We start from the raw sequence: 17743 nt of genomic DNA, 5'->3' as shown, positions 1-17743 counted from the left end.
CAGGCAACACAAAGAAGACTGAGACCTGGTCACTGACTAAGACCTGGTCTTAGCTCTCAACAAGAGCCAGTTCAGTGCACGGTGGCAATAAGAACCCGAGTGGGCTTAAGGGGAAGGTACGTGGAGAAGAACTGATGTGAGCGAATGCAGACAACTCTGTTCTTGAGTTTTGCTCTAAAGAAAAAGAAATTTAGCAGCGGCTGGCAGAGAAGTGAGGTCAAGAGTATTATTTTTGAATGGATGAAAGAAAATAGCTTAATTGTGTGTTAATGGGACTAATCTAGTAAAGAGAGAAAACCTGATGATCTCAAAGAGAGAAGGGAGAGAAATGCTGAGTCCAGGTCCTAACTGGGCCAGCCCAGATGGGACCCAGGATAAAATGGGTGGCTGGCCTCCTACAGGAATGCAACTGCTTCACGTACAGTGACAGGTGAGACCAAAGGTTTACTGCCACTGGGGGCAGAAGGCAGGTATGTGTGCTGGTAAGAAATCTCCTGATTGCTTTCGTTTTCTTACATATACTCTGGAAACTGTAAGACTTGTAAACAAAAGCTGAAAGCAGCTGACTAAGCAGTAGGTGTGGCATTCTGGGGAGCTTGGCTGAAATGGCACCGTACCCAGGCACCTTTCTCACTAGCCTCCTTCTGGTTTCCATTACTGTGGCATCTCTTGTAATCTCCAATTGGAACAACCACTTCTTCAAAAGGCGGGGGAGTGGGAGACACAAAGGAGCCCTCGCTGGTCCACAGTGATTCTGAAATCTAGCTGGGCAAATGCTGGAGCTCTTTGATTAGGTCTCAAGGCTGGGATAACAACTCTCCATGGCTCTTGTCGGCGTCATCCTTCCTTTTTCATGGAAGGTAGCATGCCTTAGCAACTTAGCAGTCTGTTTGGCCTGCTTCCTGCCGGAAGAATTTGGTGGGGGTTCAACAGCCTCTTTTCATTTTGAACTGTTTCTTTTCCTTTTCCATCTTAGCTGCAGTAGGTCTCCTGTGAATCTCAATGAGATTCACTGCATTAGACAAAAGCCATATCCACAAATATCTTCAAGATAAGCCCTTCGCTACCTGCACGGCTGCAAAAATGGCTAGAAGCCCTACTATGTAATTGAGAGGTCTTTTGTGTGGCTCTTAAGGTACTACTACCTTTGATTCTTCTGGGGTCTTTAACAAAAGGTCTTACAGTCACATCTGCAGCTTCATCTTTAGACTACCATTCTCTCCTGGCGGTGCCCTTGAACTGACCTTTGCTAGGAACCCACAACTTAAATTTGACTATCATTTGCCAGACAGAATGCCTGAGGACTTCCAAAACCATCAAGTGCTGGCTCCTTTTTTGTTTCACAATCCTTCCCTCGATTTGTTTCTCTCCTCTCACCCTTCACTAGAAGCGGCAAGACGAAACCATGGGGCACCTTCAGTGCGTTGCTTGGAAATGTCCCTCAGCTCCATCTCCCAGGTCAGGAGGCACACTGCCTGCTTTCCACGTAACTACAGATAGCGTTGCTCAACTTTCTGTCAGCAAAGAATGAAGATCCCTTTCCTCCAGTTTCCATTCCTTTAAGCCCTCATGGCCATTCCCCTCAAAGCCCCAAATTTCACAAACAACATGTTCAAGGTACCCTCATCTTCACTGACTCTTCAGAGTCTACTGCCCAGTTCCCAAGTCACTCCCACAAACGTAGATTTCTGCTACAGAAGCGCCCCACCTTTGGTACCAGATTCTGCAGTTATCTCTTTCTGTGTAACAACTCACTCTCAAACCCAGCAGCACAAAACAACACTTATTATCTCATGGTTTCTGTGGACTGGGACTCCAGGCGAGGCTTAGCTGGGTGCCTCTGGCTCAGGGTCTGGCACAGGCTGCAAGCAGGGTGCCGGCTTGGGCTCAGTCATCTCCAGGCAGGACTGACACAGGCCTGCCGCCAAGTTCACTCACCTGGCTGTTGGCAGGCCCAGGCCCTCACTGGCTGTTGGCCCTAGACACCAGCTCCTTGCCACGTGGGCCTCTCTGCAGGGCCACTCACAACACGGCGGTCTGTTCCTTCCAAAGCAAGAGCTCAAAGAGAGAAAGCTAGAAGGGCAAGCATCCAAAAGATGAAAGCCATGGTCTTTGCCATCATCTCTTGGACATGACATCTCGTCACTTTTGCCATATTCTATTAGTTCAAAGTCACTAAGGCCCACCCCACACTGAAAGGCAAGAGATGACACAAGGGCATGAATACCAGGAGGCAGGAATCGCTGGGGACCATCCTGGTTTATCACAGATTAGCAGAAAGCATTATTGGTTAGGAGTACTGACTCTGAAGCAAGACTACTGGGCCTGATTCTTGCTTCTGAATCCCAAGATGAAAAATGGAACATAAAATAATAGTTGTGAAAGCACTGACCTCACACACAGGAAGCACTTGGGAATTTCTTTTCCCTTCTCTCTTCCAATCCCAACTGTCTTTAACAACCTTGAAGAGTTCTCTGGTATTGGATGTAATCTGCAAACACCCAGTGCCAGAGAACATGGTCGTGCACAACATGCACAAAATGAGATTTTGACTTTCAATGAGGCCAAGAAACTTATTTTCAATAAACTGAATAAATTAAACAAGAAAACAAAAGGATTAAGATATACATTTGGAATTAATGAAATATAGCAGATGAGAACATATACGAAAGAGCAACGATTCCCCTATATCCACGGCCCCTACTCCGGCATCTGCTTTTCAACTGTAATGTTTGTGAGACTTTCAATCCAATCTTAGCAAAAAAATATATACTGCTTTTTATCTGACAACTACAAGTGCAATAAACAGAATAAAGCATTAAAATTGTTTTAATTTAGATGCCCATTCATCTGAGAAATAGTATTCGACAACCAACTAGGTAAGTGGTAGCATCCCCATTTGACAGAAGAGATACATGGGCCATAAGGGTCATGTGACTTGTGATAATTGCACTGCAGGTTAAGGTCTGAGCCAGAAGCAAAACTATAACCAGCATATGATGTAATACACAATGAAGCTATAATCAGTCGTTCCTGATTTTCATGGATCTGGCAATCCAGCTAAAACGGCCAGTGATTAAAGGGCTCATCTCACATTCGGGAAAAATAGCAGTTATCTTAAAGAATGAAAGATAAGCTTTGATTTATTTAATGTCTGAATTAACGATCTAGATTCATATAAGCAAGTAAAATGCCAAATGAGTTAATACACAGTAAGAGTACAGAACTTTACAGATTTGAGTAGAATCAAAAGCCAATATTTTATTTGGACACTTTGCTACATACACAGCTCATTATCTTAAGAATATCTAATTAACCTTTCAATCAGTATTTGTGAGTATTTATTCTCTGATAGCCTTACATACAAGTACTATATGCCATCTCACTTAGTAACAGTGAGGGATTCTGAAAAAGCATTTGGGTAGGGGAGGAGCAAGCTCCCATTCAGAAGAGGGTATTAATTCTGAACAACAATGCAGTGTTTGAAACCAGATCCTAAGTTTCAAAAGCACATTTCCAGAACCAAGAAGGGAAAAAAGGAGTTGTGAAGGAAGATTACAACTCCTAAAATGCACTTCACTCTCTGCAAAAGGAAACTAAGGGACCCAAGAAAATGTGTCTTGGGAGTTGGTACGTTCCCCCCACCCCCTCATATGTGTGCTCTGACCACACTAATTTTCAAGCCCTCCAAACGAACAACTTAAAATTTAGAAAGATGTGCATTTGCTTAATTGGTTCCAAATTTACACTTTGACATATAAATTTTAAAACAAAATTCCATATTTTGAATTGAAACATGATGAAAGGGGTGCCTGGGTGGCTCAGATGGTTAAGCGTCTGCCTTCGGCTCAGGTCATGATCTCCAGGTCCTGGGACTGAGCCCCACGTCGGGCTCCCTGCTCAGCAGAGAGTCTGCTTCTCCCTCTCCCTCTCCATCTGCCTCTCCCTGTATCTCTCTGTCTCAAGTGAATAAATAAAATCTTCAAAGAATTATTAATTAAGTAAAAGAAACATGACAAAAGAAAATTATTTAAGGTTAAATACCATATCAAAACAAAGAGTATTAAAACATGCATTTTTTTTAGAGATTTTATTTATTTATTTAACAGACAGAGATCACAATTAGGCAGAGAGGCAGGCAGAGGGAGAGGGGAGGAAGCAGGGTCCCCGCTGAGCAGAGAGCCCGATGCGGGGCTTGATCCCAGGACCCTGGGATCATGATCTGAGCTGAAGGCAGAGGCTTAACCCACTGAGCCACCCAGGCTCCCTAAAACACACATATTAAAACAGGCATCTCTCTTACACAAGTGCAAACTACTCATTTACATTCATGCATAAGACTTTTATTCCTATTTAAAAAATTTTACTCCCATTTCCAAATGGGATCTAAATCTTGATCTAAAGCCATTTGACTCATACCTGAAAAACCCGTGGTTATTACCCAACAACAACCCAATAGTAATCTCCCTGCTTCTAGCCTACCCCCCCAAACCATTCTGTGCCTAGAACCCAATTACATGGCTCTATTTCAAGAAGGTTAAATATTGCTGTAGTGAATTTTTTTTGTAAGAATTTCTTATTTTCTACAGGTTGTGATCTAGTCTTCAAGATCCCCCAGGTCTAAGCCATCTCTCCCTCTCCTACTTCTCCCAGTAAACTGGTCTCTTCATATTCCCCAATCTTTACTTCCTCCCTTCTTTCACTCCACCAATGCCCGGTCAGTGCCCGCTAGTGTCAGGTACCATTCTACGCACACAGAATACCAGGGCTTCCCTGGAGCATAGGAGAAAGACAATAAATAAATATACAGCAAGTCAGATGCTGGTAGGTGTTATGGAGAAAAACGGAGATGGGAAAACAGATGAGAAACGCTGGGCAGAGAGGTGGGAATTAACATTTGTATAGGGTGCCTGTGCTACCTGACAACAGGGCAACGGAACAGATTTCATACAAACAAGGCAGTCTTGACGATATCTGGAGAAAGAGCAGGGGTTTAGGCCAAGAGCTAAGGCGCCGAGGCAAGGGTGTGTTTCATATGTTCAAAGACTGGCCAGTGTAGAAGAACCCTTAACCAGGGGAGCCAGTCATATGGGGCCTTACAGGGGGGTATCTGACTTCTCTGCTAAGTGACAGCCCAAGCCACCAGGGAGTTTGGGGCAGGCAAGCAATATAATGTGACATTTAAAGGGTCACTCTGACTTCTGTGTTGAGGACCGACTTTGTGAAGGGGTTGGGGGGAAAGAACAGAAGCCAGGAGGCCCATTAGAAAATTATTATAATGATACAGACAATGGAGTCTTGGGCTGCGAAAGCAATGGGACTCATGGCGCAGTCATCAAGCTTCATGTTCACTGCTGACTCCACACCTTTGCTTGTGTCAATTCTCCATCTGGCTTGTCTCTGTTGGTTCTGCTAGGATCTACCATAAATTACACTTCCTTCATGAAACCCTTCCCTGATCAATCCCATCTTCAATGACCATTCTTCTGAGCTCCTGTTGACAACCGCCCACACCTGGCGGTTGTCAAAGGAAAGACTGGCATGTCACCTTTGCTGCAGTGTATGGTCATTTACCTATTTGACTTCTGTGCCCCTTTAACCTCACTATCCTTGAGAAAGAAAACAGAACTCCTGGGATCCTCATTTTGCTGCATAAAACAGATACTCAATAAATGTTTGGTGATCATCAAATGTTTGCTGATAATCACTTAGAAATTATTATCCCTCAAGAAAAACTATCATATACTCACTTCCTCCTTCAATTGCTGAAGTCGGAGAAGCCTGACACAGCTGTTCCAAGGAAACCTCTGCTCATCGCCCAGGCTATACTTCATCGAGCTACAGTTCAAAAGAGCTTCTTACTTCACCACGAGTATTTTCCCTGGACTACTGATTTTCAAAATATAATTTCTGGACCAGCAGCATCAGCATCACCTGGGAGTTTATTAGAAATGCAAACTCCCAGATGCAGATATAATGCATCTAACACTTTGGAGGTGTGGCTCAGTGATCTGTAGCATTCTAAAGCACTATAAATTTTGAGAACTACTGCTCTGGCTTAAAGGTTTAACTAATTATCCCGTTTTTTCCAAGAGATTTCTGGAACGATCCCATCCTGGCTCATACCCTCATTCACCTCGATCATCATCAGAGGTCCAAGACTTCCAGGTGGCTCACTTCATGGAGCTGTGCACATCTGTTGTGACCCCATCACCTGCTTGTCCTGCCCTCCCAAGCCCCAGAAGCCATGAGCCATCCTCAGTAAACTCTCCTATATACTCGCTCTCTTTTCCGTGCTGTTCCCTTCACCTTTTTGCTCCAAGGGAAACCTAACTGCCCCTGAGAATCCTCCTTCTACTGCAGTAAAAGCTTCTCTTCCACTCCTTGTATACCTCAGTGGGGGCCATCAGCCTCCTTGATCCCCATTACCATAGAGTGTTGGACCATACAAGCATTCTGCACCCCAACTGCAAATCCCTTGGAACAGAGATGAACTCCTCCAGCCTTGCCACTGGGCTCCCTCTCTTCTCTCCTTTATTAGTTTTATCATTCTTGACAATTTCAAACCACCCCCCCACCTGCCATGTGATTCACCCAATACTCTAGCCTCCTAGCTGTGTTGACTCCATGTTTTTAGCACCAACTATATTTTGTTGCCGCTTCACCTAACCCCCACCTGGCACCACATCCTGGCACCTTCATCACCAGTAACACCATCTCCAAACCTCTCGAGCAGCTGGAGCACACCACCTTTACACCAAGTCTGCTCGCTCGAGCAGTTCTCCCACACCACATTTCTCCAACCTCCTGAAGACCTCAAAGCTATACAAGGACCCTACCACTTTTCTACTCCCCCTACCTCCCCCCTCCCCACATTCTTACTTCCCTCCTAAGCCAGTTCTGATTCAAGAGTCCAACACCATATACATTCTTTTTCAAAAGCCTTAATTCCTTTGCCCCTTTTTCTCTTCATCTAACTCATCTAATAAAATCTCAACTCCTGGTGAATGCAACTACCTATACATTCCTCCCTTGTGTCTAAACAACAGAAGCCTGCTGGATAAAAATCACAGGGCTGACTTGCCTGCACTCACTTCAGGCTGAGGAATACAGATCGTAAGCCTACTACACCTCTCTAGTAAATTCACTCCCATTTTTTTGAGCTGGACCACTATTTCACACCGTGTCCCCACTCCTTAAATTTGCAATACTTCTCCACTCCCTACACTGCCGTTTTCAGCTCTGTTCATCTTGTGTTTAAAAAGAAAGCAGACACAACCATAGGACTCCCTCTTCTTCCCAAGAACAGTGCTGCCAGAAAGAACTGCTTCTGGCCCTATCGAAGGCCAATCCCGCTGTGTGTGCTGGGTAACATATGCTGGTCCTGCCATTAGCCTCTTTACTTTTGGCATCCTCAATTCCTTCCCCTCAACTGGCTCTTTCCTGACATAAAACATGCCTTAATACCACCTATCTTTTAGGGGCGCCTGGGTGGCTCGGTCGGTTAAGCATCTGCCTTCAGCCCAGGTCATGATCTCAAGGTCTTGGGATGGAGCCCCATGTTGGGGCTCCTCTGCTCAGTGGGGAGCCTGCTCCTCGTTCTCCCTCTCTACTATCCCCCCCCCATAAATAAAGAACATCTTAAAAAAAAAAAAAAAACACCTATCTTTTAAAAATCTCCCCTTGAGTGTTGTATGTAAATGATGAGTCACTGAATTCTAGTCCAGAAACCAATATTGCACTGCATATTAACTAAGTAAAATTTAAATTAAAAAAAAAAAGGCCTTACCAAAAAAAACCCCAAATATATGAATTCACTGCCATAAAAATTAGAGTATCAGAGATAATGCGATGGGACCCCTGGGTGGCTCAGTCGGTTAAGTGTCTGCCTTCAACTCAGGTCATGATCCCTGGGTCCTGGGATCCAGACCCACAACAGTCTTCTTGCTAGCGGGGAGCCTGCTTATGCTCTCTTGCTCTCTCTCACTCTCTCTCTCTCAAATAAATGAGTAAAATCTTTAAAAAAAAAAAAAAAAAAGACATTGCTTAAGCTCACATTGACACCAGTGTTGCCATTCTGATCTCATTTATCCTTACTAGAGGCAAACATTATGAGTTTTGTATATGTATTTTTCTATTTTTTTCATATATAGGCATTTACAGAAAAAAATACATATTATTTTGATTTTTAAAAATTAAAATAATTTTTAAAATTTCAAAATTTTCCCTTGAACCTATATGTATACCCATCCAGTCCCTGCCCCAATTCTTTGCCCCACTCTACAACTAAACATTCATTATCTCAACAGCCTCACCTACCAATTAACAAACCAGCCCATTCCAACTGGCTTTTTTAATCCCCATGATTCCAACTGAAAAAGCGCTTACCAGGTTCCCAATAAGCAACATCCTACCAGGCCAATGACAAATTATTTGGTCTCAAATTATCCAAATCCAGTCCCTTCCTCTTCAGAGTCCACAATTCTCAGTACTCCCAGACCTCTACTGCAATGCCCTGGGCTTTGGCCTCAGCCCTGTTCTCTAGTTACGGTCTTCACCCAGGCTTTAAATACGTGCAGATGAATCTCAACCTTACAACCCCATCTCACACTTCTCCTCTGAGCTCTAGACTCCTATCAAATTGCCACTGAACTTCTCCACCAGGATGTCTAATAGAGCTCAAGCCTAACGAGTAACCTTAAGTACTATTTTTCCTGTGGACTCTCTGTTCTCTTGTAAGGAAACAGCCTGTCCATCTTCATTCTTCAACCCAAAAGCTGAATAACCCAGATTCCTCTTTCTCACCACACAGACAAGCCATCTTTAGTCCTCTCAAACTGCCCTCCAGAGTCTAAGTCATCATCAACTCTTGCTTTGACTACAACAGCTTCCTGACCTCCCTTATCACTTTCCCTGAAGAAAGCCACTCTCCTGATTGAAGTCTCCCGTTACAGTCCCATTTTAACAAATCTCTATCATGGGGAATGATCTGACGCCCATCAACCTCTCTCTCGTCTTCCTACAACCTTTTGGCTCTCTACATTCCAACCACACCACCACTCTTTCTGTCCTTCATACACCCCAAACTTACTTGTTTCTGAGGACTCTGTATTACTACTCCATTTGCTTATAATGCTCTCCTCCCATATTTTAACAAGAGGATGTTAATCATTCAGGCCTATCTCACCCCAGCTAAAGCATTCAGAGTCATATTTGCTTACATGTTTTACAATTTTATTTTCCCAGTTAAAAAACTCTTTATGGGAAAAAATTTTGTCTTGTTCATGCTCTTTCCCCACCCCTTAGAAAATGATCGACACATAATTGTCATCAATAAGTATGTTAAACACTCGAGTCTCCTATTGTTAATACAATTCTTTGTTTAACCCCTTACAGTTTTCTGAGCTTTTAAAATATGCATCAAACCAATGTCACCCACAATATAAATACAAACTCTCCAATAATAACAGAAACCCCTTACTATCTTTCTAATATACAAATCTGATCATATCTGATCCTGCTTAAAATCCATCAGTGAGGGGCGCCTGGGTGGCTCAATTGGGTTAAAGCCTCTGCCTTCCGCTCAGGTCATGATCCCAGGGCCCTGGGATCCAGCCCTACATCAGGCTCTCTGCTCAGCAGGGAGCCTGCTTTCTCCTCTCTCTCTCTGCCTACTTGTGATCTCTGTCTGTCAAATAAATAAATAAAATCTTAAAAAAAAAAAAAAATCCATCAGTGGTTCCTTACTGAATAAACAAGCACATATTTTACACTGTTCAGATCACCTGGTCTCCACAATTCTAAATTTTCATCCACCACTATTCCACTCATTCCACACATAAAAGCCACATGGAATTACATACAGTTTCCACATAAACAATTATCTCACCAATCATCAAAATCAGTGACCCTTCCTACTCCTCACCCACTCTGCCTGCCTGTCTCAGCTTCTGTTAAAGACTTCTCCGAACTCCTAGATGTTGTCAGCATATTTCAATTCTCTCTTCCTGCCACTCCTTTACCTTGATTTCCTAGCGTGCTGGTTTTCCTCCTGAAGAACTAGCTCTCTAGAACCTTGCTCCCTGTGTCCTTCGAGGGTTGGTTCATCCTCTACCAGATATTAATTTCTCTTCTTGCTCTGCATTTTCTGCCGTTTTTTAGGACATTCTCATCTTAAGCCATCATCATACCTACACGTAGTTCTATTACCAAAGCATGCAAATTTCTCACAAATTTATAGCTTAAACCTCTATCTTCCCTTATATTTCCAGACCTAGGTAGCCAACTATCTAAGCAGAATTTCCCCTTGAACTTTTCAAAGTTATCCTAAAATAATAAATTCAAATCAAACTCATGATCCCCTTCAGTTTCCCTCCTCTAAAAACCCGGTCCTCCTTCCAAATGCTGACAACATTCCATCAATTTTTTTTTAAGATTTATTTATTGATTTGAGAGAGAGCGAGGGCATGTGGGGAGGGGGGATAGAGGGAGAAAATCCTCAAGTAGATTCCCCACTGAGCGCCCCATGCTGTCAAGTTTACCTTGGGCATGTCTCTCACACAGTTCCCCTGGTCTCTGGCATTCTCTGCCACTTCCAGTATTACACACCAACACCTGGCCTCTCCTTGCACTCTTACTTCCCTCTAATCTGTGCAGGTATCTTTAAAAAAAAAAAAAAAACCAAACAAACAAATCTAATTATCAACTCCACTTCAGCCTACTCCCAATCCTACTTAAAATCTTTTAATGGCTTTTCACTGCCAAGTATCTATTCACAGGATCTGGCCTCCAGTGTTATCTGAATTGAACTGTTTCTGTGTTTTGTGAAACGCAGTTCACTACTCAGTCTAGTTTTCTCGCTGTGCAGACCAATTAGAATGGCAAAGTTGTGACCAAACGTGAGCATTAAGAGATTAGCCTGCGGGTGCCTGGGTGGCTCAGTCGGTTCAGTGTCTGATTCGGTTTTGGCTCAGGTTGTGATACTGAGCCCTGTCTCAGGCTGGGGGATGGGGGTCGGGGTCTGCTTAAGATTTATCTCTCTCCCTTACTCTCTGCCCCTCCCCCACCCCAAAGCTAGAAGGGTCATACACTGGTAAATGGCTTTATCTGGACCAAAAACTCTGTCTTCAGACTCACAGTCTGCGGCTTCCACGTTTTAGGATAAAGCATCAGTTACTGAGACTTTACTATAAGATAGCGGATCACTTATCTGAGATGACTCCATTAATGTTTCCCAGAACTACCACACTCTTTTTACAACCTGGAAAACCAAGGTCTATATAGGTACCTAACTTATCTCAAGTAATTGATGGATATGGAAACAGAATTCAGGGTACCTTATTTTCATTTCTCTAGTTTAGCCCATAGCGTGCTAAATGGCAGCGGTGACAAACTAAACACTACCAAACAAATAAAGAAGATGTTACACATGTGCAGTAAGCTCTGAGGCCAGAGAGACTAGGGTTCAAATCCCACCTCTGCCAACTCTCAACTATGTGACTACCAGGTGACTAAAGGTGCTGCTTTCCCATTTGTAAAATGAAGGCTAATGGCCAACTCCCAGGTGTGCTGAGAACTAAATGAGGTGGTTTGCCTGACATATATGCTACCACTCGATAAACAAACAGTTAAAGTAAATGGCCAAAAACATCAGCTTCTCCCCAAAGAAGAGAGTGTGAAAAGAAAAACTGCCATAGAGTTAAAAACAGATGGGACTGAGCTTCCGGCTCTGCCATTTCCCGTCACGTGCTCTCTCTCAGTATCTTTCCTCACTTGTACAATAGAGACAATGATACGTAGCCCTTAGCACTGCTGTGAGGATGAAATAAGATAACATCTAAAAGCATCTTCCTAAGTGAAGAGCATCATACAAAAATCATTATTATCTGTGTACACACGCTCACAGCTGCTGTGTTCTAAATGTTTCAAGGGCATGAGAAGTCTTTAATCATCTTTGTCTTTGTACCAGCTGGTGGCACAGTCCTCTGCCCATCACAGGCCTCCGTTAAATGTTGGCTGAGCGGAATTATTAAGAAGAAAGGACTGAACTATGGCAAAACAACAGTTTCAAATGAAATCCACAAGTTCAGCCGTTGAGAATATGGGTAAGAGAGCCTGGAACCAGACTAGCTAAGATCAGCTCAGACAGAACACATCGTAATTTCTGGGAATTTAAATAAATGGTCTGTAATTTTGTTTACTGGATATAAATTGTATAATCATCAAACAAGAAGTTCCATCACTACAGGAATTATGTGTCTCCCGCCCGCCCTCCCCCTCGCGCCACCCTCCTCCCTGTGTTAAGCCGCGAAGAGGAGAGAGAGAATATAAAGGATATAACGAATGTTTACCAGTACTGTACACTCCCACACACACACCAGTAAAAAAAAAAAGTTTTTTGAAAAAAAAAAAAAAAAAAAAAACAATGGGGATGTTTTCCATCAGGAGGCAACTTAAAGGTAGGTTCTCCAGTTACAGGTATTTAAAATACTGGTTAAGGGGAGATATTTCGCCTGAAACTAGTGTGTGTTTATCAGAGTTCTCCCTACACAAAGTCAAACACTTCCTTAATTTGCTAGAGGTAATGCTGGTGGGTGGAGGGGAGAGCAGCCCGTCCATGCAAATTTCAAAGTAAAAAGTTGACCTGCACTAATTATTTACTGAGCATCTACTATGTGCCATTCAACACATCTTAGATGATTTCGGATTCTCACGATAACCCCCATGAAAGGTTATTATTTTCTCTCTGTGATAGATGAAGAAACGAAGGTTCGGAGAGGTTAAGTAATTTGTTCACGGCCATACGACTGGAAATGACAGAGGTGGGATTTAGGCCCAGTAAAGTCTCAAAACCCATGCTCCTGGTGCCATACCCTGCTGTCTACTGATGCTAGCAAATTCTCTAAAAGGGAAGGGGACTCTACAGGAAAGTGGGGAGAAGATCTGGCAAAGAGACATGCACACAGAGCACAAGATGGTGCCCCACCTCAGAGTTCTAGACACGGAACCAAATGAAGAAGCCACGTCCAACTACACACACCAAAATGCCTGGAAGAGCTCTTTTATTCTTCAGATTCCTCAGAATCTATTCTTCAGGTTCTGAGAATGTCAATACCACTCAGACATACTGATGACTGAACACAGTTCAGTAATTTTTCTAGAATTCTGAGAAACAGTACTGTAACTCACTGCTGGTAACAAACCAAGCAGGGAACAGGGATGACTACACCTCCCGGTCCTCTCACGCTTAGCAGGACCCAAACACTCTGACGCAACTGGGTGTCCTTCTGGCATATGTACTGCTACACAAATTCACATCACAGACCGGAGCATTAGAAGAAGTTCTATTATCTTACGGATGTAGAAACTGGGCTCGGAGCAGCTCAATGTTTGCCCAGTGTCACATGGCTGCACCCCAGCCTAGACAAAACTCTGATCTCCCGTTGTGTGGTCAGCAAATTTCCCCCACCAAACCTCTTCAGTGCCTCCCCACTTGACGCCAGACCACCTTGATGTCCTTCTCAGTTAAGGCTCCTTCTGGGCATTTTCACTGAATTCGACACATGTGTGGGGCATTGGGAGAGACGATGCAGATAATAACAAAGTTGACGCACATTTGCCCTCTGGACAGTGCTACTCTTTCAGATGTCACAGCACATGTAAACAATTGTAATATTTTTAAGGCACAAAGTGGTAAACTAGAATGCTTGTGGTCCAAGCGACCAGGAGAGTCCTGGGCCCCACCTGCTGGTCCAAGTGTGGAGGGGAGTAGTTACTTCGGCATATGTGTATCGCAGTCCAATATATCTGGTACTTTGGTGGGGAAGTTCTGTTCTAAGGCTTTAAGTTCAGAAAAATGAGATAAATTCACAAATAACTATAAGCACAAAGAAAGCAATTGAGACCACCACTGTCTGCTCTCACCAAACATTAATGAGTAGAAGTAAGATTAATTCAATTTGTTTCCTTTCGTAACTCCTCTTCCAACAAATCAAGACTGAAAAACTCATCCTCTGGTCAACAGAGAGCTGATCAGTCCCACCATCAAGACCACAAAGACCCTTGACACAGACCTTGCTCACAGGAAGCTAAAAAACTACTTAAAGCTCATAAAGTGTGTCGGAGAGTTCTTTGACTTCTTACAAACACCAGAAAAATAAATCAATTGAGAGGAGGAAATTACATTTCAAGGTCATATTCAAATATGAAGGGAGAATCAAAAAAGAAGCATCCCCCAACACACACACACACACACACACACACACCACACACACACAGTGACCAAGCTCGATCTCCAGAAACCTCATTAAAATTTTGACTTCTGATATTTATAAATTTAGTCTGCCTGAGCCAAGTAGGTTTCTGCAATTCCAGACATCTAGGCTGAAGGGCAAAGGGCAAAGTGAAACTTTCAAAAACTGGCAGGTAGCCAAGGGCATCACGTCGAGGAGGCTCCCTTAGCAACACACAACAGCTGTCTGCTCCAGAGAGGGCGCCGCCATCTTTGCAGGGGTTATAGATGCTCTTATTTTCACAACTAAAAGCAAGGGTTGTTTTTTTTCTTGTATTATTTTCCCTGTCATTCCCCTAAAAGTTATCCCATCTCACAATTTCAAAACCTCTCCAACCCCAGTATGTTTCTCTTCATCCCAAATTACAATGTCATAGTTCACGATAAATTAAAATAATGTAAGGTATTCATTCTTGGCAAATATAAAATGCTTTATAATGTCTAGTTATTAATTACTATTCTACCTGCTACAGACTTGGTTTCTAACTATGGGCAAGTCACTCTGTGTGACTTAATTACTTCCCTCATAAAATTTTCATAACAACAGTGACCTACTTCATAAGACTATGGTGAAGGACAATAAAAATTTTTAGATGAAAACTTACAAACGCTCATTCCTAATTAAGAATCACGCCACCCATTGGCTTTCGCTATCTGAAGAGATGGTCTGATTACCAAAGACAGTGCCCCCGACACACAACAGCGGTGGGTCCTAACCCAGCAGGAGGAGCGTGGGTCCTGAAGCGCCTGGCTCAGCTCACCTGCCCCATCTGCCTTCTCCAACCCTACCAAGCCCTGGGGATGACACCACACTGGGAGCTCACCCTCACGCCTAAAGCCTAACAAGATAAACAACATTTAAAAAAAAAAAAAAAACAAACAAACCCAACCAATGTCACAATCACTGCCAGGTTTCAAAAACCTAACACCTGGGAGCAGAAGGGATGTGGCAGTCTGTGCTCTGAGAGGAAGGCCATTTGTGCGAGAGCCGAACCTCGCAGCTTTCCACTCCTTATATGTGCAAGTGCAAGCCCTCAGCCACAGCACTCCGTACTCACCCAGAGGTACATCATGTCAGACCCGGCTGCTCAGACTCAGCGGTCAGTTGATCCTGAACTGCAAAAAGGCACTTCAGTGAACTGCAGGAAAGGAGGTGCCAGACTGTGGGGGGGCAAGTGTTCAGGGTGGGGAGAAACCCCCCCAAATCACTTGAGTTTAAAAATCTACAAGGACCGGTCTCCTCCCCCCTCCTCCCTCCTCTCCAGCGGACTGTTCTGTTGTTCTCTCTCCTCCCTCTCCCCCTCCCTCTCCCCGCCCGCCCGTGCTCCTCTCCCTCTCTCTGGGAGTTCCCAGCCCCGTGTGCGTCTGAACTGGAGTGTACAGCACTCTCTCTATTTGCCTTCAGGGAATCTCTCTCTGTCATTCTACTTCTAGAAACACAATCATCACTCACAGAGATTATTGCAAAAGGCAGGGATAGGCGGGGCTAGTAATAAACCACCAGCACCAGTTTCTAATGCTAGACACAAACTAGTTTAAGATGGGTTCTCTAAACATGAAAGAAGCAATGAAAACACTCTGCCCTCCAAGATCAAGGGGAGTTGAGTCAAGTTTCCCCTCGGTCCAATTCTTCCAGAGCCCCCCTTCAGAAGCCAAGCGCAAACAGAGCTTGCTCAGAGCCTGTATCCCCTCCCTGCAATGCTGGCCTCACCCCACTCTTCTAAATAATTCTGAATTTAAAACAGAGGAAAAAGTACATGTAAACTTGAATAGGCTTTCATCTTTTTTATCACTGTTGCCCTAGTTCAGATCAACACAGACAGCTTCTTTCTGAAGGGAGAGAGGACAAGCAAGGGTTTAGAGTCACATGGATTCGGGGCCCCTAGCACGTTGCAGACTCTTCACTAGGCATGGGGAACAGCACAGGGGACAAAGCACGGGTTTGGAAGCTGGGTCCACAATTATTCTCATGACGGCCTAGGGAAAGTTATTTAACTTAAGAGTAGGCCCCTGTTTCCTCAACCAAAAACTGCGTAGTCTAGTACTCCTTGTGAAGTAGTTGTAATTAGATCAAATGACAGAACTGTGTAGACTATCTGTCAAGCTCCTGGTGACCACGTTCCCTAAGTGCCGTTCAAACACTTAGTACCTCCGATACGCCAGGCATATTCGAATCCATTATCTTCAACAGTGAACAAGTATCATCAAATCATGTGTCCTAGTGGTTTTGATTCTGAAAATAGCTGACTCCTCCATACACCAGTGCCCATGCTCTTGCCTTACTTCCTACCCATTTCCCGCTCGCTCGAATCCAACAGCCCACCTCAGCTGCATGTGAAACCCTCCCTCCTCTGCGAGGCAGGCGTCTGTAACATGGCTTTCACCATTTGGGCCAGTGACTACTGCATTCCTGTACCTACCAACCTTATCTCCTTTATCCATATCTTTCAGGGCAGAGCCCATTTAATTTTGGCCACGGAGTCTTGTGTATAGTACCTAGCACACAGTAGGTGTACCATACACGCTCCAAGAATTCTGTGTTTTGGGGAATACTTCATTCCATTAAAGAAAGAACAATATGAGACAAAAAAAAAACCAAAAACAAGAGGCCTACCACCTTCCAGCTGCCTCAGGGTTCTGTTCCCCTCAGACATGTTGAGACGGCTCTCCTGTGCTTGTAAAATCTCCAAGTAAGGTCTGCAAGCCTCACCCTCAAGGCCGGCCTTGCCGCTGGGACAGATCCACTTGCTCTCCTCCACCTAATCCTTCCCCACTGTAACGCTCCTGTCTGAGGGGCCTTCTGCAGTGGAACTCCTTTTTTCCGTAGGGCTCAAGTCACTTTTCCTTTCCTTCCCCACTATGTGCCTTCGGCCGGAGAGCTTATAATAAAGACCTTTTCTCTCCTCCCACCTACTCAACTCCCAGCTCATTTAAACTTGGGAGAGGTGGGGCAGGTGTTTTCAGCCTCACCCAAACCTTTTCTTTTTCTTTATGCCCAACTCTCTGCTTCCTCTGAAGGCAGGATTACCTCATTTCCAGTACAAAACAGCAGTAAGAACTTCCAAGCCTAAACCTGAGACAGCCTTGTTTTTCCTAATGCGAAAACAAACCTTGACTTTCTACAAACTGTTAACATCCATAATCAATTTTATAGGAATATAAATACAGTTCTTAAAAACTATTAAAATCACACTGTTAAGCCATTATAGTCTTTTCAAACTCTCTGAAGATAGAAAATGGTCTCATTCATTCTTAACCAAGTATCAAAAGAACAAACACAATAGAACTTCACATATTGTCACTTTATGGTGTTATCTTCTAATCAAGTTTGGGGTGGGATAAAGATACCCATGCTCTCCTGGAGCGAATAAAGATAAAAACACAGAAAGGGGGTTCTCGATACAAAATCGGAAAAGTTCAAATATGTCACCAAAAACCCAAAAACGACCTCCA

General features: G+C 43.7%; 1 protein-coding gene across 20 annotated transcripts in view; it reads right to left on the bottom strand.

Annotated features, from left to right (window-relative positions):
• The window catches only part of RBFOX2 (RNA binding fox-1 homolog 2), a 271821-nt gene that overhangs the window by 133110 nt on the left and 120968 nt on the right, over positions 1-17743 (bottom strand). The window contains exon 1 of one of the 20 annotated variants that reach the window (XM_032346435.1): positions 15349-15561. The exons of the other annotated variants lie outside the window; for them this stretch is intronic. Within the exon in view, the coding sequence (XP_032202326.1) occupies positions 15349-15363 (15 nt within the window). The 5' untranslated portion in view covers positions 15364-15561. Of the gene's footprint in view, positions 1-15348; positions 15562-17743 lie in introns of those variants that run through there. 20 annotated transcript variants of the gene reach the window in all.

This window comes from Mustela erminea, chromosome 6 (genome assembly GCF_009829155.1).
Source record: "Mustela erminea isolate mMusErm1 chromosome 6, mMusErm1.Pri, whole genome shotgun sequence".
In the NCBI taxonomy this organism is placed as follows: domain Eukaryota; kingdom Metazoa; phylum Chordata; class Mammalia; order Carnivora; family Mustelidae; genus Mustela; species Mustela erminea.
This window is presented reverse-complemented; position numbering and strand designations above follow the sequence as displayed.